This window comes from Populus euphratica, unplaced genomic scaffold (assembly GCF_000495115.2).
Source record: "Populus euphratica unplaced genomic scaffold, PopEup_1.0 scaffold503.1, whole genome shotgun sequence".
Lineage (NCBI taxonomy): Eukaryota > Viridiplantae > Streptophyta > Magnoliopsida > Malpighiales > Salicaceae > Populus > Populus euphratica.
The window spans coordinates 111,497-136,870 of record NW_011500384.1 but is presented as its reverse complement, the minus strand read 5'-3'; the positions used below and the strand labels follow the sequence as shown (position 1 = coordinate 136,870).

The window sequence follows — 25,374 nt, the reverse complement described above, 5'->3', positions numbered from 1 at the left end:
TAATATAAGATACCTTTAATTTGTAGTAAATATTTATTTTAAATGTAGGCCTATCATATAAATGAAAGGATTGATTGATAAATTTAAGAATTGAAATTGAAAGGACAAAGAGATGGCTAAACTCTGAAAAAAGATGTCGGTGCAGTCCAAACCAGAACTCTGTTCGGTAATTGGATCATATCTGGAGCTGTAGATCTCAGATTTAGGTCCAATTTATATGGATGGAAAGGTAAGACATAGGCCTACAACTTTCATATGAAGCCTAAGATCTAAAAAGGCCATTTTCAAGTCCAAATTGTAGCAACAACAAAGAAGCCCGAATCTATCTTCCAGCCCGAGCACTGTTCAGTGTTTGACCCATATCTAGAGTTATAGAAGTCCAAATGAGCTCAATGTTTTACACAAGAAATCTGAGACAATTTCCTACAACTTTCATGTTTTCGACTGGCTCCAATTTTGACGTTATCAATGACGTTTTGGGCAGACAAGAGAAGATAAGGATTGTCACCAAGTCAAGAGTTGGTCACCCACTCATCAATTAGTCATCAAATCAATAGTTCCCAATTTTGGCCTATAAAAGAAGGCATTTGCCATACATTTAGGCATCTTGGTCTCCAGATCAAGATCATGCTTTTGCTTTCTCTCTTTGTATTTTTTGTAATGTTTATGCTTTGCTTTTATTAATATGAAGTTTATGTCTTTCATTTCCTTTCATTTACTTAGTTAACTTTTATCTTATTTATGTTCTTATTTTGTTTATTTATTTTTCTTTCTTTCATTATGTCTAGCTAAGTTTATTATGTCAAGGTGAAAAGGTTACACTAATAGTGTAAGAATAAGTATAGTGTAAACTTAATATGGACTTTAATGTTTGATACTAACATGTTTTGTATTTGTTATCTTGTTCACTCTTTAATACTTTGCTTGTTAAATGATTAATATTGATTTATGTTGTATAATACTTGGTACAACAAATGCTTGGCACTTTCATAGTTCATACTGTATGGTATAATCGATACCTGAGCTATGAAAGGAACTTGATTTGTTGTTAACATAAGTTATAATCATGAATGCTTGACGAGATTTACAAGTATTAGCATTAATTGAATAAGATGACTAATGTAATCATATTAACAATCTATAATCTGATTGGAACCTCCTTTGTGTGTGGTTTTCAATTGAATAATAAGAGTTTATACTATACTTGTTTGACATACCATTAGTGGAATCTCTAATTATCATTGTTTAATCCTTAGATTAATATTACATCTCAAAGTTCTCATCATCTTCTTCTTCTTCTTTTTCTTTTTCTTTATTATTAGTATTATTATTATTATTATTATTATTAGTATTAGTATTATTATTGATGTTATTACTATTATTGTTGTTGTTGTTGTTATTGTTATTGTTGTTGTGTTATTGTTATTTATAATTTGTACAATTAACCTCCTGTGGTTCGACCCCGGTCTTGCCGAGTTATTTATTACTTCAACACTCTTGCACTTGGGAGAAGACATCAATCTTTTAGTCGTGTCACTATGTAACAAGCGTTGGGTCAATAGCTCGCGAGTCAGTTGACTTTAGGGTATTAGGTGTTAAAACACCCCTTCGGGCTTAATTGTTTAGGTTAGGGAGGCTGCGAAACCAAACTTATCTATATTTTTATTATCATTATTTTTTTTTGCTCTTTTTTTTTCAAATTATATACTATCTCTTTCTCTTAGTTTTAACAAAAGAACATAAATAATGTAATAACCCAATATGCAACCCACAATTATATGTTAAAGTGTGTGTGTGTGTGTGTGAAAATTAAGGTTTAAGAATACATGTTAAATGAGTATATGAGTAGAATTAAGTTATAATAATGCGAGAGTTTGTAAACCTGAATATTTCATAAGTATTGTGATAGACCTTGTAAATAATGGTTACTAAGATGTGTCTTAAGAGTCACTTTAACAAAAAAGCTCATTTACTCTACCATCCTATTAACAATAATTTTGCACATGCTTTATGAAATAGAAAACATAGTTAGTTAATTTTTTTGTCAATTACTACCATCTCTCCCCAACCAAAACGAGACATTGTCCTTAATGTCCTAATGTAAAAAGATAGAGTAAGACATCACCTGAAATAACAAACACTAACAAACCTGAAACACACTTAAACAAATATAAGAAACAACAAAATACAATAATAAAAGTAAAAGACATAAAGATTCACAAATGAAGACTCAAATTCAATCTAAGCTTTTTACAACTTTTCGTAGATGACTAATTTATGCGACTCATGGAAGGATCAATTATAGGAATGAAAGATTATAGTTGGTTAATCAATTATTCAGCAGTAGCAGCAGAGATTATGATTTAGCGTGCTGCAGATGTTAGAAAATTCATGTTCTATAGATCAAGAAATGACAACAACTTATCATAATAACCATTAACATTTAATAGAACTATGGGTTTATAATGAATGTGTAGTTGGGCCCAAGAGGAGATATGAAAGATCTCTTCTAATGTGTCTAGACCACCTAGTAAGGCAATGAAGGCTCATGGTTAAACATTGCATTCATTCGAGCAAACATTGTAGAGACATGAAGTTCCTCTCTAATTGTTTTTCTAATAATGTCCCATTGTGCTAAAGCTTTGGGGACGACCCCCAAAACTTGACTACCTCCTAAAAATGCAGCTATTAATACACCTCCAATTAACCCAAGACTGCCACCCTCATACACTAAATGAATCTTTCTCTCAGCTAGTACCTGACCAAGATGATTTGCTGATTCTAAAAACTCCTTTTCTTTCCCAGGACTAGATCTACCAAAAACATAAATATTTCTTATTTGATGATGTGAGGAACTTGTCATTTCTACACACTTCTATATTTATTGAATGTATAGGTTGAGTAGAAATGATGGGAAGAAAGAGAGGATTTTATAGATGAGAAATTGAAAAGGCAATCATACCACCTATATGTAGGCTAACTATAGTCTCACTCTCTCTCTCTCTATTTATTTATTTATTTATTTTTGAAAAGCATGTGTATGTACAGGTAGTTGTGATTGTGGCTCGCATCTTCCCTTGGTTTTACGTCCAAGAACGACTTAAACGCTCTCTATGGGTTAGAGATAGGCTTCCTATCCAATTTCCTTAAAAACTAGCATACAAGGTCTTTTTTAGTCAGATTTCCAAGACCATGCCAAGCATGTTCTTTATGAAAATGGATTCATAAGTCATGAATTGCATGATATTTATCTCGATTATAATGAGACTTAAGAGTCAATAGAAGATTATTTAAAGACTCTCTGTGTTTTGAAATAAATCCCACCTTTTGACAATTTTCACCAATTTTGCAGAATGCATGTGAATCCTTGAACATGATGGGCTAATAAAATCCAATTTGTAAGATTTCTACAATCTTTTTTTTTACAAAAAATGATCCACACGTGCTTTAGAGTGATAAAATTTAATGACACTACTTACCTCATTATTAGGAATGCATCTTTGAAATATTTAATCAGGACAATAATTGAATAAGTAAGGGTCATCCCAATAAAATTTTTGCACGTTGCTCAAAAATTTTCTTTTATCTTTGGTACTCTATTGAGCTGGAAAAAATAATGAAATAAGAAAATTGATATTTTTAGCAAACCAAGGCATTAAACTAAGAGAAAGTAGAGATTTATCATAAAAGTAATAATCAATTGGAGTGATGTCGGGTGTCGAATCTATTGTCATTTTTTATAAAAGATCATGTTAACATTTTCAGTGCCTTTTTCATCCTCAATTTCTTCATGATTGGTCATGGCATGAGAAAATGGAAGTGTTGGTGGGGAATCAGTCTTTTCTTTGCAATGTTCAGATTCAACCCCTTCCATACCCTTAGAGATTAACTCATCATCTTTCTCATAAGGTTCAAGAATTGGTTTTTGAATAACCTTACCATTACGAAGAGTGATGGGTTTTTCAATAACCTTACCACTGCGTAGAGTAGTGACTGATTTAACTTGATCCATGTGTTGACTTCCAGAACTACTTGCATTTGCATTGTATTGCCCCTTGAGATTTTGCTGTGGTTGAGATGGAAACTTACCTTTCTCTTGAAAACTATCATCTTTCTCATAAGGTTCAAGAATTGGTTTTTGAATAACCTTACCATTACGAAGAGTGATGACTAATTTGACTTGATTCATGTGTTGACTTTCAGAACTACTTGCATTTGTATTGTATTGCCCCTTGGGATTTTGCTGTGGTTGAGATGGAAACTTACCTTTCTCTTGAAAACTGAGAGCATATGTGAATTTTACAAGAGTATTTTTAAAATTTGTTATGCTTTGAGCAAGTTGAGTGTTGAATGTCTCTTGTTTTTCAATGAATGGATATAAAGTTTCCTCAAAATTTCTTCTAAGAGGTGGAGCATAAGGAGGTGCCTATCTATGAGAATTTTGGAAATTATAGTGTGCTTGAAACGGTGGTTGTGAAGTTTGTCCATTGTTATTATCACTCTTCCAACTGAAATTTGGGTGATTTCTCCAACCAGGGTTGCATGTTTGCGAGGATGGGTTCTGATTGGGTCTTTGAAAACTATTTAAAGCATAGGCTTGTTCATGGAGACATTCCTTAAAAGAAGGCAAGGTTGGAAAGTCATTGGTTGAGTGTTTATTTGTTTCACATATTTGACACACAATGCTTTCAATAGATTTTAATTTATCCCTTTTTTTCAATTCTAGTGCCTCGACTTTTCTAGTTAAAGATGCAAACTTGGCTTGAAGTTCATGATCTTTTCTAAAGTTGTATATACCTCCACTAGATGTATGAGGATGAGTTTTACTCGGTGCCTCATAAATACTCATGGTGTCCCAATTTTGAGCATTTTCAGTAACAAGTCTAAGTACTCCATTACTTCATCAAGGTCTTTATCTTTAAAAGTACCATTGCATATTAATTCAACCATTTGCTTATCTATAAGTGTTAACCCTTTATAAAAAAATGAAACCAATTTCCATGTTTCAAAACTATAATAAGGGCAAGTATTAAGCAAATCTCGATACCTATCCCAACATTGGTAAAATGTTTCTCTTAATTTTTGAGTGAAAGTGGTGATTTGTCTTTTGAAATAGTTTGTTCTGCAAGATGGGAAAAACTTCTTTAAAAACTATTGTTGCATTTCATCCCAAGCATGAATGGATCCTCGTCTCATATTTTGTAGCCATGTTTTAGCTTTATCTTTTAATAAAAAAGAAAAAATCTTTAATCTGATGGTGTTCATACTACAATTTAAGTCATTATAGATGTTACAAACCTCCTCAAATTCCCTTAAATGCAAGTATGGATTTTCTAAATCTAAGTCATGAAAAGAAGGTACTTAAACAATGTCTGACTTAAAATTAAAATGAGATGCATCGAGAGGAAAAACTATGCATGATGGTGCATTTGTTCTTGTGGGATTCATGTGGTTTTTAAGTGTTCTAACATAGTTATTCTCATCATTCTTATTATGAAGTGATTTGTTATCTTCTTTGGCCATATTTTTTGAAAATGATGAGGATACCCTACAAAGTCTACCACTCTCATGCATGTGACCACACTCTCATGCACGTGACCACAATTTCATGCACGTGTAGGAATAGAATAAAAGGAAGAAGAAAACAAAAGAAGAAGAAATAAGAGAAAAGAAACAAAGTTATATACATGAAAAGTGAAAAAATAAAATAAATACTATAATTTATACAAGAACTTACATCCTCGGCAACGGCGTCAAAAACTTGACACGACCAAAAGATTGATGTCTTCTCCCAAGTGCAAGAGTGTCGAAGTAATACTCGGTAAGATCGAGGTCGAACCATAGGAAGGTTAATTGTATAAATTATAGATAGCAATAATACAACAACAACAATAGTAACAATAATAATAATAATAATCGTTAATTGTATAAATTATAGATAGCAATAATACAACAACAACAATAGTAACAATAATAATAATAATAATCATAATAATAGTAGTAGTAGTAGTAGTAGTACTAATAGTAGTAGTAGTAGTAGTAATAGATAATAATAATAGAAGAAGAAGAAGAAATTGATGAGAACTTTGAGATGGAAGATTAACGTAAGGATTAAACAATGATAACAATAAATGTCAAAATTAGAGGATCCACTAATGGTATGTCAAAAAAGTATAGTATAAACTCTTATTACTCAAATGAAAAACACACACAGAGGAGGTTCCAATCAGATTATAAATTGTTAACATGATTATATTAGTTATCTTATTCGAATAATACTAATACTTGTAAATATTGTCAGGCATCCATACTTATAACTTATGTTAACAACAAATCAAGTTCCTTTCATAGCTCAGATGTCGGTTATATCATATAGTATGGGCTATGAAAGTGCCAAGCATTTGTTGTACCAAGTATTATACAACATAAATTTAGATTAGTCATTTATCAAGCAAAGTATTAAAGAGTGAATAAGATAACAAAGATAAAACATGTTAGTATCAAACATTAAAGTCCATGCATATTTATTCTTACACCATTAGTGTAACCTTTTTACCTTGATATAATAAACTTAACTAAATATAATGAAAAAAAGAAAAAGAAATAAACAAAATAAAAACATAAATAAGATAAAAGTTAACTAAGTAAAAGAAAGGAAATGAAAGGCATAAACAAGATATTAAGAAAAATAAAACTTAAGCATTACAAAAATAGAAAGAGAGAAAGCAAAAGCATGATCTTGATCTGGAGACCAAGATGCCTAAATGCATGGCAAATGCCTCCTTTTATAGGCTAAAATTAGGAACTATTGATTTGATAACTAATTAATGAGGAGGTGACCAACTCTTGACTTGGTGATAATGCTTATTTTCTTTTGTCTACCCAAAACATTATTAATAATGTTAGAATTGGAACCACTTGAAAACATGAAAGTTGTAGGAAATTGTCTCAGCTTTCCAGGAAAAAACAATGGGGTCATTTGGACTTTTAGAACTTCAGATATGGGCCAAACACTAAACAGTGCGCGGGCTATATAACAGATTCAAACTTATTTGTTGCTACTGTAATTTGGACATGAAAATAACCTTTTTAAATCTTATTATGCTCCATATAAAAGTTGTAGGCCTATGTCTTACCTTTCCATCCACATAAAGTAGACCTAAATTCAAAATCTACAGCTCCAGATATGACCCAATTACCGAACAATAATCCAGTTTGGATTGCACCACCATCTCTTTTCTTAGTTTGACCATCTCTTTGTCCTTTCAATTTCAGTTCTTAAACTCATCAATCAATCCTTTCATTTATGTGATAGGCCTGCATTTAAAATGAACATTTACCACAAATTAAAGGTATCTTATATTATTAGATATGTTATTATAAAACATGCTTTAGTTAAGGAGTTATTGATACTTCAAGTACAAAATGATGATATAAAACCTTAATAAAAATACACTTTTAAGTACTAATCACATTCCATAACATAAACTTAATAAATATTAATGCTTTTTGACCTAACTAATTGCAGCTACAAACAATTAACAAATTGAATTGTTAAATTTATTTACGCTCTTGATATAAAGGAATCATTCCTCCATTTCATCTTGAGAAAACTGCCAAAACATTAACATGCAAATTTATTTAAATGATAATTTTTTTTAAAATATGTTAAATAATATTCTTAACAATATCACTAAAGAATAAATGAAATCATACATTTGAAATCAATATATACCTCTCGATCTAAGGTGCTTTATGTTGCATATACATTTTTTTACAACCACATCTTGTTTTCAAGATTACCTATAATTGAACCTATTTTCCAATTTCTTCTCAAACCAAAAAGTAGCAAACCTATGAAAATCATCTCCGATATTAACTCTTTCAATTGAGTGAAGCTCACTCATAACCTTAAGAATGCTATACCCTTTCCTATCTTTGCAAATAGTTGTTGAATCACTATTATTTAACATATTGTCAACTAATTGATCCTAACATGACAGTAGTTATAACCCAATTCCAAAATTCTTTTTTTTTTCCTCAGTTTGAACCTTAGAACATTCTCCTTCTTTTCTCTTGTCCCCACTGCATGTGTTGCTACTACTAGACATATTAACTCCTTTAACCATGTTACAAACATCATTGGTAAAATTTGGAATTTCATCCTCTTTTGAATCACTACTTTCTTCTTTCAAATTAGGTTGATCTTGGCATTTTGATTGTCATTAACACCAATATTATCATCACACCAAAATCTAGACAATGGTGCCCATGCATACTTTCTAGTAGCAATAATGTTGAAGAACATTCTGTCAAACTTCATATGTAAAGACGACTCAATACTAGCTTACCTAAGCTTTTTTACCCTTCTTATTTCCTGCACAAAACAAATAAAATTCTTTCATGTAACTTTAAATAATTTATTAATTACTAAATAAGATTTAAATAAATTAAAGATTAAGGATCATGACAAATAACCTGAATTATGCTTTCCACCATCATTACTAGCAGAAATTATTCCTCATTTATTATTTTTGTCCATATCCTATAATTCTTGTTGCAGCCATCCTATTTGTTCTTTAGTTGTGCCTTAATGAATGCAAGACCAATTTGTTCTTTGAAGCAAATATTTCCAACTAGCTTTGTTGAAATGAGTGTTTGGTCTCATTCGATATTCTCATATCGATAGCCTTGATGTAAAGGTCACAAAAGATATACAACATTTCTTTAGTTCAAACAACTTTATCCATAACTTCAGGACTTTCTATTCATGGTTGGATAACATATTTGAAAGAAAACATAATGAATTATAACATGCTTAGAATTTAACTAATTTTTGATGGAAGTATAGTTAACATACAAGTATTTAAACAATCAATGAAGTAGACAAAATTGAAATGAAAAGAAAAGGACTTCTAGTCCCAAAAATAAACTTAGACCATCAAATATATATGGTAGTTAGATTAAACATGTGATATATAATAACATCAACTAAAATTAATTAACATCCTATCAAAAGTCAATGGTTAGAAGAAGTCACAGTTACATGGAGAATGTGAGGGTGAAAACTTAGAAAAAAATATACAATTGCAATATAACAGGTCATTAGACACAAACAATTTGGTCAACATACAATGATTAGCCAAAGAAGAGAACCTTATGGAGTATACATTTTTGTATATTAATTTAGTCAATATACAAACTTAGAAAATTAATTTCTTATTGTATATTAATTTATGCCAATTCACATGCACAAAACCATAATTGAGTATGTATTTTTCTACATAAAATTTTAACTTAAATAATTATTTCTTTGCTTTTCTAATTATGAGAGCGTTTGGAAATGTAGGCTAACCTGCGTTTTCAAAAAATTCAAATTTTTTTTGCTAAATTTTTTATGTTTTGGATTGTTTTGATATGTTAATCTCAAAAATAATTTTTTTTTTAAATGAAAAACATCATTTTAATGCATTTCGAAATGAAAAACACTTTGAAAAGCAACCGCAACTGCAACCACACTCTCAAACAGGCCAACAGGTCTACTGTCCAACATTTGTAGATCTTGAAAGATCATCTCTCTCTCTCTTTCTCTCTCTCTCCCTCTCATTGCATAATTCCTCTAAGTTTTTTTGATGTCAGCAAAAGACTTAATTGAAATCTTCAAAAATAGACTACATGATGAAATAAAAAAAGGTATAACATAACATCTTGTAAAAAAGAACAATCAACAAAGTTTATAGTATTGTAGATATAGAAATGAAAATGACCTAAAAATACAGATGGTTACCTAAAACTTTTTCTTCATGTCAGCATGCGAACCATGTAATGCAAATGGTTAATTAACCTACCTCACAACACCATATATTCACAATATTGTAAACAAGAACAATACATAACACTCAAACTTTAATTCATGTATTATTAAAATAGGAAACTAGTTAAATATTTGTAAAAAAAGAAATACATAATCAATTTTACAACACCTTCTCTTTTTGTTCCTAGACAAGTTTTTAAGATCTCTTTGTTTTTATGCCTCCCAAACCAACAAATTTACAAATAGATTCATCAACAATAAAAATAAAATTATGAGAAACAATAAAAAAAAATGAACTTCATTTTTTTTTCCTATAACTACAAAACAAGAAGATGTTGGATCATGTATTAATTTTAAGGAAGACAAGTATAGAAGACAAAAAAAATTGTTCACAGTAAAAGCAACAAAAAAATAAAAAAAATGACCTTTCTAAACAAATCTACAAGATCATTACATTGCAGAAGCGTATCCAATAGAAAAAAGAAAGGGAAATTATTTTTGACAGTAGAGGAGAGAAGATGGTCGGAGGAAATAAAAAAATCTTAATTTTTTGTGTGAGAGATGAAGAATCTACCCGATCAAGAAAAGATTGCAAGGTATTTTTACTCTGATTTTTTAGATGAATTGTTGAGGTTTTGGAAAGTTTGATATTTTAATGGCCTTTTTTTTCCTCTTTACGATGTGTTTTGTTGGTGGATCTTAAAAAATAAGGTGAGCTGCTATTTACAAAGCTTAGGTATCTTTTTTGCTTTTGTTCAACCTCATTTGTAACCTTAATTCTTGGTGAGTCCCATCAACGGTTTTAATTAAAAGGATCTTTAAAATACAAATTCATTTAAAATACAAATTCAAGTAAAAAGGGTGAATGAAACCATTTTAAATTCGACTTATTTTTCCATGCATCTCTTTACACTATGATTTATGTTTAAAAGATCCCTTTACTTTTTTTTTTATCTAAATATTAACACCATCGCCATATTTTTATTATCATTAGATTTTATGTAAGTTAATATTTATAACATTATTAAAAATTGACACGCGCTATATGTTCATGTTATAGAATTAATGATGAAGTAAACTTCATTTTTAAAATTATATTGAGAATTGTTTTACTTGAGTCCATCATTATTACTAGACATGCCATAATTTCTAACATTATTAAAAATTAATATGTGCCAATTGCTTTGTTTTTTTGTTTCAAACTATGTTTGAATTTATTTTAAAAGTATGTTTAGTTTGAAAAAATATCAAATTAATTTTTTTAAGTCTTTTAAAGATTTTGAAATGTTAATATTAAAAATAAAAAAAATATTATTTTAATATATTTTTACATAAAAATTATTTTTAAAAAAACACCCTATACTATAATACTAAACATACACTCGATGTAAGGTTCTTCCATAAGAATTAAAACATCCGACAATGTACTGAATGGGAGCACTCAAAATGATCACATCTATGATCAACCTCAGAAATATTAAAAGCGGGCACTCAACTATAGCAACAAATCAAAGTCTAGACATCGGAATATTACTGTCTCAATTCAAAATGAATACTTAACTGTAAAAGTTGATACAAATTAGGTACTAAAATATACATTATCCTGGGTGTAGTGGTGGTGAAGCTCCATCAACCGCAACCCCACCCAAAAAACAACAGGTATATTTTTGTTTCCCTCCAATCCAATTCTTGAAATCGACAAAAGAAAACAAATTCTTGTAATCCTCTTATCCCCACAGCACAAAAAAAGAAAAAAAGAAAGAAAATCTCCAAACACACAATCTTTCGCTTCTCTGAGCAATCAATCCTAAACCCTAAAAGAAAAGAAAATGGAATTCACTTGTTTACACAACAAATGCATTTCACCTTCTCTTACTGTTCTCTCTAGGGTTTCAATTTCATTTTCCAATCTTCCTAAACGCGCCGTTTCATTTCACCGGCGGCGGAGAAATTTGTGCTTTGCAACATTAGTCGATGGGAAACGTACTAGTGAAGTTGTGAGCAAAAGAGGAGGAGAAGAAGAAGACGAATTTGGGGATTTGAAGTCGTGGATGCATAAAAATGGACTGCCTCCTTGCAAAGTTGTGCTTAAAGAAAGACCTTCTCATGACAAGAAACTTCGACCTATTCATTATGTTGCTGCTAGCGAGGATCTTCAGGTCTTTTTAGGGTTTTATAATTTGTGAACTTTTTTTTGAAAATCAAGTTGTTTTTTGTTTCTTTATTAACTATTGTGTGCGTTTGAGCTTTTTGCAGGCCAGTGATGTGGCGGTTTCAGTGCCCAATTCGCTTGTTGTTACACTCGAGAGGGTTTTGGGAAATGAGACTCTTGGTAAGGTGTAGTGTTTTCAGCACTTTTTTGATTGTGTATTGTGTTGGGGATTTAGCTGTGGTGAATGTTCATTGTTGATTTCATGTAGTCAATTAGTGTGTTGTGAACTTAGAAAGGTTAAAATGGGTTGAGATAGTAAATTTCATTCATACTAGATAGAAATCTTGCTATTCTGCTCTTCACTTGTTACCATTTATCCGTACATTTTTCTGATGCATAGTGCATGCGGAAGTTATCCTCATTCGTTATTTCAAATGGTTCAAGTCTTTTTGGGCAAGCTGTTTTAAGCTTTCAATTCTCAATCATAGGAGAAACTCCATAAAACAACAAAGGTATTGTGTTTGGAATGATGTTTGTTCATGCAATCGGTTTCTGGTAATGCTTTGAATCTGCACTGTCAACTTTATGGGAGTGTTGGTGGGGAGGGATTTGCCTCTTCCATGCCATCTTATTCAGTTTCAGGAGTATTATCAAACAGGGAGGGAATGTATGTGTTTGTGTGATCTGTTTCTTTGCTTGACTAGCTAGTGAAACCCCTCAGCATACTATAAGTGAAACCATGATAAATGTCAGTGTGACTAATTTAGGTGTTCAGCTTCCATGAAAAACTTACCTTGAACCTATTGTAAGATATTTTTTTCTGTCTGCTTGATCTTTCATGTAGCGGAACTCTTAACCACAAACAAATTATCGGAATTGGCATGCTTGGCCTTATACCTGATGTATGAGAAGAAGCAAGGAAAGAAGTCATTCTGGTATCCATATATAAGGGAGCTTGATCGTCAGCGAGGTAGGGGCCAGTTGGCTGTGGAATCTCCACTTTTATGGTCTGAGGCTGAATTGGCTTACCTGACTGGTAGCCCAACTAAGGTACTATATGCTTTGTGATCATTTGAATTCTGGCACATTATTTTATTGATCTCCTTTATAAATAAAATTGATGCTATGCTCCAAGGTTAAGACTAGATTTATGTTGGTGAAGTAGGCTGAAGTTCTTGACAGGGCAGATGGAATTAAAAGAGAATATGAGGAGCTAGACACTGTTTGGTTCATGGCTGGTTCTCTATTTCAGGTTATACCTTTGTTGAAAGCTCTCTACAATATGTCCTTGCTACTTTCTTCAAAGAGATTTAATATTGTTACCTTCTGACATTCTTTTGATATCCATGTCCGTATTGCAGCAATATCCATATGATATACCTACTGAAGCCTTTCCCTTTGAGATTTTTAAACAAGCTTTTGTAGCCATTCAATCCTGTGTGGTGCATTTACAGGTATGCTTGAATTGGTTGATAGTACAGAGTAAAGTATACACCAATTATGAAGGCTCATAATATGTTTTACTTTTAAAACATCCTACTACAACATATGAGTAGTAGCATAGGTAATACAATACAATTGGTACATAAATTTGTTCTTTTTGTGAGTGGTTATTCTATTATCATGTTTTTCCATATCTTTTTTTTCACAGTAAGTAATATTTTCCTTTTCACAAGTAATAATTCTTTCTATCTATCCTTTTACATCTTTTCTGTCAGTTTGGCTATTATCATGGGGTGATCTTGGACTCCTTTTGAGCTTACAATTGCTGCTTCCTAAGGCATGAACATTAGCCTTTGTGCATCTTCTTCTTTGTTGTTACTACCTTGCTCGTTCTCGGGCCATTTCATCTTAGCTCTGTGCCATACATTATGCTTGATTCATACAGAATTTGATGGATGCCACGTGGACTGTGGCTGCCTCAAAATCATGAGCACAGTTGTTTTGTCATGGAGTGTATTCATTGTAAATGTTAAGCAATCTGCATATGCCATTTAAGTTGCTTTTATTTCTGATTTTGTTTCTCTTCTGAGTTCTGCTAATTTGCTGCATTTCTTTGCTATGCTAGCTTAGGATGTCTATTGTGGTGGTTTTTAGATATAGCTATTTTTGAATAAGTCATTCTGATTGATCCAGTGATGCTCTTAAATGTTCAGAAAGTCAGTTTGGCTCGAAGATTTGCTTTGGTTCCTCTTGGACCGCCTTTGCTAGCATACAGTAGCAACTGCAAGGCAATGTTAACTGCTGTTGATGGTGCTGTTGAATTAGTGGTTGATCGACCATACAAGGCCGGGGAGCCCATTGTTGTATGGTATGTAAACTGCTTTGATGGCCTTAATTTCATTTTGTTCTGCAGGACTTGGTTTTTTTCATTAAGAAATTCGAAATTTGCATTTTCAGGTGTGGGCCACAGCCGAATTCAAAATTGCTTTTAAACTATGGCTTTGTTGATGAAGATAATCCTTATGACCGAATAGCAGTTGAGGTGATCTTAATTCCCCCCTTCTGTATTGAAATATTCATATGTTTGGATGTTATCTGTATTGATATGTATTATGTACTGTATGATCCAGGCAGCACTGAACACTGAGGACCCTCAGTATCAGGACAAGAGAATGGTTGCTCAAAGAAATGGGAAATTGTCAGTACAAGTTTTTCAAGTATGAAACAAATTTTCCTGCGTAGGTTATTGTATAGGTCTCTTCTTTCAGATCTTTTAATCTGTCCCCGCTGCAGGTATACGCGGGAAAGGAAAAAGAAGCCGTGTCAGATATTCTTCCTTATTTGCGATTGGGATATGTATCAGATCCTTCTGAAATGCAATCTGTAATTTCTTCTCAAGGTCCAGTTTGTCCAGTAAGTTCATTTTTTTCCAAATCATATGTGATTTTATTTATTTTTGGATGTTGTTTAGTGTGGTGAATGCATCCCCATTTTCTTTCTTTTGTTTATGGTAAGAAATCAGGATTCATCGATATTGTTCTTGTCACTCTCAAGCTCTGGTCAATTGATTTTTACTAAAATTTGGAATCCATGTTAATCATGCTTTATGCAGAGATCAATGATTTTTCAGGAGGGATAATTGCTCTATTAATATGCCAACTTCACACTTTTTTTCAATTAAGTACATGAACTTTAATTTCTTCGATTGAGTGTACTAACTTTTTAAAAAATTTCGATGAAGTAATTTGGTCAACCTTCCATCAATTCTTCTGTTATTTTGATGACATGCCATTTTCTCTTAAATTGTTATTGGTACTCCAACTTTTGTTTTATGTCAATCATGTACAACAACTCTAATCCTTTTCATTTTGATACACCAACATTTTTTTATTGTTCCAATCAAGTACATTTTCTAATTGACCAGGTTCCTTTACTTAGGTAATTTTTTTTCACGTGTTCTCTGTCATGATTCCATCCACTTTCCATTTATGTTGCAATCATATGATATTCATTTATTTGGTTAAAATTATAAATATTTTAATTAAGTCAATAAGTTATTTTTTAATGTTAGTTAATTATAAAATATTTTTTATTCTTTATTTAAATGATTTACCAAAGAGTTTATTTTAATTTAAAATATTTAATTTATTAAAATAATCTTATTTTAGAGGGTTCGTTTACTAAATAAAACTCACATTATAAAATGAAAAATTGACTGAAGTGCTTTATTGGAACAATATAAAAATGTTGGTGTGTCAAAATGAAAAATATTAAAGTTCTTATAGTTGATTGATGTAAAACAAAAGTTGGAGTACCAACAACGATTTAAGGACAAAGGACATATCATCAAATAATTAAAGAATTGAGGGATGATGATTTGACGTATTTGATTGAAATTTTTGAAAAAGTTGGTATACCCTAAAAATAAAAATAAATCAAAGTTCATGTATTAAATTGTGAAAAGGTGTAAAGTTAGTGTCCTAATAATGCAATTATCTCATTTTTAGGATTTATGGTTGGACTTGTATGGGTATGGCAAAGCTTCGTGAGCTAACCTTAGCTGCCATGTTATGAGGAGAGCTTTGTCTTTTAGTTTGTTTCCTTTTTTATTCTTGCAATATGAGCATTATGGAGCAAGGTCTGGTAAATTGTGATGGATTTTACCTATGCCTATGACTCTGGAGATCTTTATTTAATGAAATTTGTATGGACTTTCTCTAGTTAAATGAAACATGGTTCCTATCTTCCCAAGATTCACTCTGAAATCGCTTAGCTGTTACAGGTAAGCCCTTGTATGGAACAAGCAGTGTTAGATCAGCTTACTGTTTATTTTAGAACGCGCCTTGCTGGCTATTGTACCAGCATAAGTGAAGACGAGTTGATGGTAAGACTTGACCGACCCCATTGATAGTCTAATATACTGGTGATAGAGGTTTAATCCAAAATAATTTTGCTGCACTAGTTGGCAGATCCTAACTTGAACCCGAAGAAGCGAGTGGCTACTCAGCTTGTTAGATTGGAAAAGAAAATGCTGAATGCATGCTTGCAGGCTACAGTTGATTTGATAAACCAGTTACCTGATCACACCATGCCTCCATGCCCAGCTCCTTATGCCCCTTTATTGAAATGAAAAAGGTACATCTTTCTCTCTCTCTCCCTGCTGTGTGTTTACTTCTTACATGTTTGCTTATTGTATCCATCTTAACTTGGATCAACTTGGTGTAGATAACATTATTTGTGCATGGATTGTGTGGAATAAGAAGTTACTTTGCTGTCCTCAGGCTCATGGATTCCAAACGAGGAATATAAACCAGGTTAGTGGAATGGAGCCTCCACACACTGCTTTTGATGAATGCTTTCATGAATAACGCTGTGACTGTTGAAACTAAGGGATATCATGACTTTCTGCAGAGGATCATTATTCTGATCACATAAACAGTGGTTGAACTGTTACAGTTATTATTATTGATGTGATAAGTTGTTTGTCTTTAAGGGTAAAGCTCAAAAAGCCAATTTCAATTGTTTGGTTTCTTGTGCAATTCTTGAATTTGTGATGGCATGTTAACGGAAAAAATGATTTTGGAAAGAATCAAAAGAATTATTGAATGTGGAAAATCACATATCTTATAGGGATGAAAATTTAATTTGAAGAATCTTGGACAAGTTATTGAGAAACCTATATTTATAGTTTCTGGAGTGATAAATGGGGTGAAAGGGGAATTTTGAAAGTTTTGCATCATTTGCTGATATATATATATATGTATATATATATATATGTATATTTCCCCATACAAGTCAGAACTGGCTTATTAATCACTTGGCCTTGTGTCCTCAATTATTTCAGTTTTTTTCGTTTTACAGGTAGATGCATTTTGGATACTGCTCAAGGTAACCAATGAGTACTAGTAGTTTTTCAGCCTCTAGCATATGCCTTTAATAAGTAGTCACGTTTATTCTATTCAACTGATTGGAAGCTATTGGGTCCATTTAATAATTTGTTTATAAGCCCAGATCAACCACTGCATCTTTCTACTTTGACTTGGACATTTTTTCACCTGGTTTTTTTCCGTGTCCAGACCAGTTATAGTGCACTAGCACTTGTAAAGGGGAGAGCTAATATAAAAAAAAAAAAAAAAAACCCAGCATTTTCGTGTATGTCTATAGATAACTTGGCCATTCATGGCATATTGAGTAAATTGTAAATGCAGGGCTGGATGAACAAGGTTAGCTGAACCTTGTTTCGGTGATTTGTGTTTGTATATTCGTTTTCTTTTTATGAAACGTGCTTTATATATTCTGAGTTGAGAACCTCTATTATTACTGTGGTCTTGGATCCATTTCAATTGTCAGGTTTCTATAGATTCTGTATACGAGAGAACACGTTGAAAGTTTGAAGTTTGCACAATGTTGCAGGAAGATGAAGGATGTCCAAGAATTAGGCAGTCAAAAATCCAAATTACCAGCGGAGTGAACAAAAGTGCAATATGAACTAAATAAAAATAAATAGTAATGATTTTCATCATCGCAAAATGGGATTTAGACAGAAAGTGCTATCCAACTATAATAATTAAGTTGACTTGGACTTGTTTGAGATTGTAATAGTAACTGTGGTTTAAAATATTTTTTTGTTTAGAAATATATTAAGATAATTTTTTTATCAGTTTAAGATTTAAAAATATTAAAAAAATTATTAATTTTATTTAAAAACTGAATTTTTTTTAAAATGCTGGTTGGACTACTCTAAATACAGAAATAGGATTAGTTGATTCCTTTTCAATTATAGGAAGTTGAAGAAAAAAATTGTATGTGCTGTGATACTGTTAGAAAGAGCAGAATGGTTTGTTTGTTTCAAAATTATTTTTTTAAAAGTAAAAATTTTATTATTATTTTTTTGTTTAAAATTAAAATCTTAGTATCTTTAAATTGTCTTGATAAGTTAATATGAAAAATAAGTTTTAAAAAATAAAATAAATATTATTTTAAAATTAAAAACATTTTAAAAGTTACATAACATGTTAATCACTGGTGCAATTTGGTTTTCCACAATCTCCAATCACCTTGCTTGGCTGTGGATTATCTGGACCTCTGTCCCGCTTCTCTGACGTAAAGTACAACCAGCCATCTCTAAAACCAGCAAGGATAATATTCATGCGGAAAGGAAGTTTTCCGGTCACTGACCATGTCTGCAATTCAGAGGAATTACTGAATCATACTAATATATACTATCGTTTTAATACTTAATAAAAGAATTTTATTTTCATTTAAACTATATTTTTATTTTTTTGGTTATCAAAGTTATTATTAGATTCCTAAATTAAATCCAATTAACTTTCATGCAATTAATTTTTTTCAATTAGAAAAACATTAATAATACCAGATATTTTTTTATATTAAAAAATAGAAAACAATACAATTTCTTCTTAATAGTTAATTGACTTCTCTTGTACTGGTTCAAAAGAAAATCAATTTGCCACCAATGCCTCATACCTAAGTCTAGATTGTACTAAGCTGAAAGTGATTTACACAAAGTACGATTAGCTTAAATCCGCGGAGTAGCCTTGTTTGCAAGCGGGGTTATTAGGCATTGCTCATTTTATGCGATTGATGACAAATCACACATTGCTTGTTTATATATATAAAAGGCCAAAAGAACGCCTCCGGTAAATAGCTGCTTACTTTTCTTGTTTAGATTATGGAGGGCACGGAGGTAGCAAAATATGACGAATGAAGATGAGTGTTGAATAGGCTACTAAACGAGTAAATACGGCAAGGACTGAGTTTGATTCAAGCCCTAGGCGCCACATTAACGAAGAAGCTAAAGAAGGGCTGCACTTTAGATAAGCAGCACAAGAAATGTGCAATGGTTTAATAGAGATGTCCTCGCATTACCTTCCATGGTGGAAATGCTTGTGTGGTTAGAGGTTGGCTCATTCTGAGTTCTACTCAAGAACGACTAGCTACGTCTGACTAAAGTGATATATATATATATATAAAAGCATAATCCTTCTTTTTAAGTGTGGGGAAGGAGAAGATCAGTATCAGCGAGTCCAAATGGAATTGGAACGCCTCTCCAACCAAGATCATCCTTTACGTAACCGAACCGGGTGCTTTTACCTCCAGTGATGATAATTGAGTTGCTGACAATCACCCAAGCACACTCAATATGGGAGTTAGGTTTTGGCATTGAACATAATTATCCACTTGAATCACTCGTAAAAAATCTTTTAAATATTTTTAAAAAAGAAAGATTGTCTTTTGTATTTTAGATGTTTCCTCTTCTCACCCTTTTTCTTAGGAAATATGAGGAATAATATTCTATTTATAAAGAAATTTAAAAATTATATAATTGATAAAATATCAATTTAGCCCTTAAATAATATCACATATATTATTTTATGATAATTTAGATACTTATGAAATCAAGTCACATTTACTTAATCATCTTATTTTAATTTTGACCAATAGTTCTTATATGTGTGACCCATTAGGTTTTCTAATAAGTTGGTTTAAATATAAGATATAATTTTAAATAAAATTAGATTAAATAAATTAAACTATTTAATTTATTATTAATTCAACAATTAATTGATTTATATTTGAAGATTAAGTACAATGTCTGATACCCTATCATAATCCCTAAAATATTAGAAAAGTCATATGTGGTTTGATTTAATATTTTAGCAACTATTTTTTCAATGTAATTTTTATCCATTCATCATGAAAATTCTAATTTAAAAATTAGTATGAATTATGTTTTATTTATTAAATCATTTTAGTTCTCAACATTATAATAATTAATTCTTATGATTTTGAAATTTTTTTCAAAACTCATTCCACCTCAGCTAAGGATTTTACAATCAATGTTGTTTGAAAACATATAAAATATTTTTTCTAATTCATTTAGGGTGATGAATTCTCTTTTGATTACTCAAACATCTTCTTCATATACTTTATATTATACCCAATATCTATCTGTTTGTTACCATTGATCAAGACAATATATGGTTAGGATCAAAGCATAACACTCCCTATATAAAATAACTTAGTGATTTCAAGTTTAAAAATCATTTACACAACTATTATGTTAGTTTTTCTATAAATATAAGTGATCTCTCCATATAAAATTCTCTTGTTGGTCAATTCATTGTACATGTCGTTTGACAAACATCTACATATTAGTTCTAAGTATCTCTAATATGTCAGTTTATGAGAGCATCGAATGAACATAATATGCACTGATCTTAATAGCTTTAATTCATATCCAGTCTTTATAACATTGACTAGGATCATTCAGGAACAATGCTTTAATGCATTAGGACTCTCGTAACTACAACAATTTTATAATTTCTTACGCAAAACATTTTTGTTCCATGGACTTTATCTTTACTCTAGATTATTTAATCAAACATTAGATTCATTAATAAAATATAATTGAATATTAGAAATAAAAAAAGTCTTTATTAATATAATGATTATTTAACCACCTTTGTTGTTTTTATGCATAACAAAGTTGATTCAAGCAAAAGGCTTTTTATGGTTGATTAATACTTAAAAGTGTATTTTTTTTATCAAGGTTTTATATCCTCATTTTACACTTGAAGTATCAATAACTTTTTAAATAGAGCATGTTTTATAATAACAAGTTTAATAATATAAGATATCTTTAATTTATGGTAAATATTCATTTTAAATGTAGGCCTATCACATAAATCAAAAGATTGATTGATGAGTTTAACTATTAAAATTGAGAAGACAAAAAGAGCGTTAAGCTTAGAAAAAAAATGCTTGTTGAATTCAAATTGGAATACCATTCTGTTATTGGATCATAACTAGAGTTATAGAACTTGGATTTAGGTCTGGTTTAGTTTATATGGATAAAAAGCTAAGACATAAGCCTAAAACTTCCATGAAGAGTTTAAAATTCTAAAGGATCGTTTTCAAGTTCCAATTGTAGCAACAATGGAGAAGTTAGAATATGTCCCGTAGCCAAGACACTGTTCAGCGTTCAGCCCATATCTTGAGTTCTAGAAGTTCAAATGCACCGATTCTTATTTCGTTGGAAAGCTGAGATAATTTTCCAGAACTTTCATGAAGATTATCTATTCAAATTCTGATGTTAATAATGACGTTTTGTTTAGACAAGAAGATAATAATTGTTACAAAGTCAAGATGCGACCACCCACTCAATAATTAGTCATCAAATCAATAGTTCTGAATTTTGACCTATAAAAGGAAGCATTTGCCATGCATTTAGCCATCTTGGTGTTCAGATCAAGATTACTTTCTTTCTTTGTATTTTATAATGTTCAAGTTTTATTTTATGTTATATTAATCTCTTGTTTATGCTTTTCATTTTCTTTTCTTAGTTAACTTATATTTTATTTATATTCTTATTTTGTTTATTTATGTTTCTCTCTTTCATTATGTTTAGTTAAGTTTATTATGTCAAGGTGAAAATATTACACTAATAGTATAAAAATAAGTATAGTGTAAACTCAACATGGACTTTAATGTTTGATACTAACATGTTTTGTATTTGTTATTTTATTCACTCTTAATACTTTGCTTGTTAAATGGTTAATCTAGATTTATGTTGTATAACCTTTGGTACAATAAATGCTTGACCCTTTCATAGCCTACTATATGGTTTAACCGATACTTATGCTATGAAAAGAACTTGATTTGTTGTTAACATAAATTAATATCATGAACACCTGACAACATTATTCAAAAAAGATAATTAATGTAATCATGTTAATAATTTATAATTTGATTGGAACCTCCTTTGTGTGTGGTTTTCAGATAAGTAATAAAAGGAGTTTATACTATACTTATTTGAAATACCATTTGTGAATTGTCTAATCTTGACAATTATTTTATCCTTGTTTAATCCTCATATCAATATACCATAAAATTTTTATAAACTCTTTGTTTTATTAAATATATATATATAGTTCTCCTCCTTGTGGTTCGACCTCAGTCTTACCGGATTATTTATTATTTTGACATTCTTGCATTTGGGATAAGACATCAATCTTTTGATCGTGTCAGTGGTATCAAACCTACTTTACACCATTATTCATTTTGAAAACTAGGTAATAAAAACCATCCAACTCAAAGAAACTCCAACCTAGAATAGATAATTCAAAAATGACAAGAAAATAATGATAAATTAGCATTAGACCAACAACCATAAGCATTTATTTCACTTTACCACCATAACACCAAACTGAAGCAATAACATCCATTTCTTTCCACCACCACAACACCAAATTGACCATCAAATAAGCTTTAAATCACAACACTCACTCTAACCATCAAATAAGCTCTAAATCGCGACATCCACACCAACACCAACACCAACACCAACTTGTTTAGCCATTTCCCTCACTAAACCTACCAAAACCAAAACCATCTTCTACTAAACTAAAAACAAGGACCCAAAACAAATCATTCATCATATATCAAACTAAGCCTAAAGTTGTACAAACCATCTCTTTCTTTTCTCTCACCATTGAAATAAAAGTCCCTTTCTTAATAATCCAAAAACCTAACATTAAGTTGATTAAATCAACATGCAAAAATTAAAAATAAAAAAAGAAAGAAGAAGAGAACAAATTTGAAAATCAATAAAAGGAAGTTCAAAACTAGATCAATTAATGATATGGGTTTCTTGGATTTTGATTTAGGTTTGTTTTCTGGTATTATAAACACATATGTCACAAAAAGGTGAATCAATTAAAAATTTTGATTTTAATTTCAATTTGGGTCAATCGTGATAAGAATCAACAAGCAACATCACATAATTCATTGTATATGTCGAGCTGACCAATTGCAAGGGCAAGAGTCAAGAAGATCAAAATGCATTCAATAGGTTGATTCAAGATGTTTGGGTTGAACAAGCTTCAAGAATTACTTCTAAGATGGTGCCAAGCATAGAGTTGAGTTCAAAGGAAGATCAAAACTTGATCAATGCAGTCCAAGTTAGAGATAGAGTTACTTAACATCTACCATGGTAGGTGTTACCCGTATATAAAATATAATGTTAGTCTTGTAAATAAATATATACTTTTTGTTGACTTTTCTTGGCATCAATTCTAGAGGATGTGAAGTGTTACCCACTTTAAAGTTTAGGATGTAAGGTGTGATATTTTAAAAAATCAAAATTTTTACAAATTACTTAGATAACGAGACACTTTTTTCTCTTATTTTTAAGGACTAACGTTGAATTTTTTTTGTGAATAATAAGAAATAAATTAAAATATAAATTGTAAATAAGTTAAAAATAATAAGAGTATTTAATGACAATTAAAAGATATATTTAAAAGAAAATATATAGTAAAGGTAACATTTCTTAAGAAGATGGGTGATATTATTTTTTCCTTAAGCATAACTAACATTTTTCTAAATCTCTAAAATTAGTGCTAATTTTTAGGATTTTTAGTTTTCTCTAATTACTAGGATTTTCTCTAAAAATCATGAAAATGCGTAACTTCATAGTTGTCGAATGCTCCCCTATGAATAACCTATGATGTTGAAATTAATTAGCTCATGAATTAAATGGATCAGACCCCTATGAATAACATATTTAAGTTTATTTGCCCTTGATTTTGTGCTTAGCTTAACTTGAAATTCTAAGATATAGTTTTAATCATATCATCCTTTGTGTCCTCAAGAGAATTTGACCTTAAATTGTTATCAACATCAAACAAAAAGATATAAAAAATATATTAAAAGTAACATTAACATCATACTCACCTAGTAGATCTATTTTATAGGCATTGTTATTAATTCTTTTAAGGATTTAGATGGACCATTTGTTCTCGAAATCAACTTAGATCTCTTATATTCAGAAAACCTTTCTTTACGCATATCCACCGAAACTGAATTGCATGGTTCAAAGACAACTCTTTTTTAGCTCTTATTATATTTGAATGTATATTGCTCCTGTATTTGCCTTTGTACACTCTCATGAAAAGCCACTGTATCCTTGACTTTTGTTTGAAAAAACTCTCTTCGGCCTTGACGATAGAAGCGTAGTTACGTACAGCATCCCTTTCTCGCATGCACAAAGTTGGATTCCCATGTGCTGTATGGAGAGCCTGTTGAGCCTTATCCATTTCATCTTTCGCATCTTGGACTCTATCTGAAATGTTGGAGAAGTGAGTCATATTGAAAAGTTTCAATTCCCGTTTTAGTTTTCTTAGCTTGCAACACAGCTGATACATTGGACAACCCCCTGAATTGTGTTCCCATACTTTCCTCACCAAGGGCATGAACTCGTCATGGTCCATCCACATATCAAAGAATCTGAATGGTTTCTTTATATTCTGATAATCACCAGTAACCTTTACCACCATAGGAGAATGGTCTGACATACCCGATGGTAAAAATCTCGCTTCTGAAAAGGGGAAGTTCAGATTCCATTTCTCATTGACAAGCACTCTATCTAGTTTCCGCATAATCAGATTCTCAGGACATTGGTTCGACCAAGTATAATGCAGGCCTGAATATCGAAGATCATCCACTTTCGCTTCTTGAATACATGTTTCCAATCTGTCCATATGACCAGCCCACGAAGTAGACCCTCCTAACCTGTCTGATTGGTAGCGGATAGCATTAAAGTCGCCCATAAGAATCCATGGGCTGGACTCCCATCCATCACTACGACTCACTATATCAGACCATAATGCCTCACGTAAGGAAGCGTTATTGTCTCCGTATATAATTGAAGCATTGAAACAGATATTGGTAGCTAATATAGTGACAGAAACATGAATAGCCTGGTCTGACATTCCGAGGACATCAACCTTCACCACATCAGCATTCCAACAAACCCAAATACGACCACGACAAGAGAAATCATAATTATACAAGAAGGACCAATTACGCAGAAGAAGTTGAGAAACATTATATTTATTCTCGTCTCTAACCCGAGTTTCAACCAAACCGAAAAGAGTCATCC

At 31.1% G+C, this 25,374-nt stretch overlaps 1 protein-coding gene across 3 annotated transcripts; it reads left to right on the top strand.

Moving 5' to 3' along the window:
- The first annotated feature begins 11,475 nt into the window (after positions 1-11,475).
- Positions 11,476-17,726, top strand: LOC105114271 (Rubisco methyltransferase family protein). 3 transcript variants are annotated; one of them, XM_011010772.1, is made up of 14 exons: positions 11,476-11,973; positions 12,071-12,146; positions 12,811-13,016; positions 13,132-13,218; positions 13,328-13,420; positions 14,123-14,277; positions 14,367-14,451; positions 14,540-14,626; positions 14,703-14,822; positions 16,183-16,293; positions 16,372-16,544; positions 16,635-16,723; positions 17,271-17,297; positions 17,486-17,726. In XM_011010772.1, the coding sequence occupies exons 1-11, from the start codon at positions 11,644-11,646 to the stop codon at positions 16,537-16,539; spliced, it is 1,518 nt and encodes a 505-aa protein (XP_011009074.1). In that variant the 5' UTR covers positions 11,476-11,643; the 3' UTR covers positions 16,540-16,544; positions 16,635-16,723; positions 17,271-17,297; positions 17,486-17,726. The 3 variants fall into 3 exon arrangements, with proteins under 3 accessions (XP_011009074.1, XP_011009073.1, XP_011009075.1); XM_011010771.1 differs by having other exon boundaries at positions 17,271-17,726; XM_011010773.1 differs by having other exon boundaries at positions 11,477-11,973; positions 16,192-16,293; positions 17,271-17,726.
- The last annotated feature ends 7,648 nt before the right edge of the window (positions 17,727-25,374 follow it).

What these genes read in the sequence shown, in the direction of transcription:
- LOC105114271 (XM_011010772.1), top strand. Translation starts at nt 11,644, where the DNA reads ATGGAATTCACTTGTTTACACAACAAATGCATTTCACCTTCTCTTACT. An exon ending in TGGCTGGTTCTCTATTTCAG is followed by an intron (nt 13,219 to 13,327) that starts GTTATACCTTTG and finishes TCCGTATTGCAG; the next exon opens with CAATATCCATATGATATACC. An exon ending in ATGACCGAATAGCAGTTGAG is followed by an intron (nt 14,452 to 14,539) that starts GTGATCTTAATT and finishes TGTATGATCCAG; the next exon opens with GCAGCACTGAACACTGAGGA.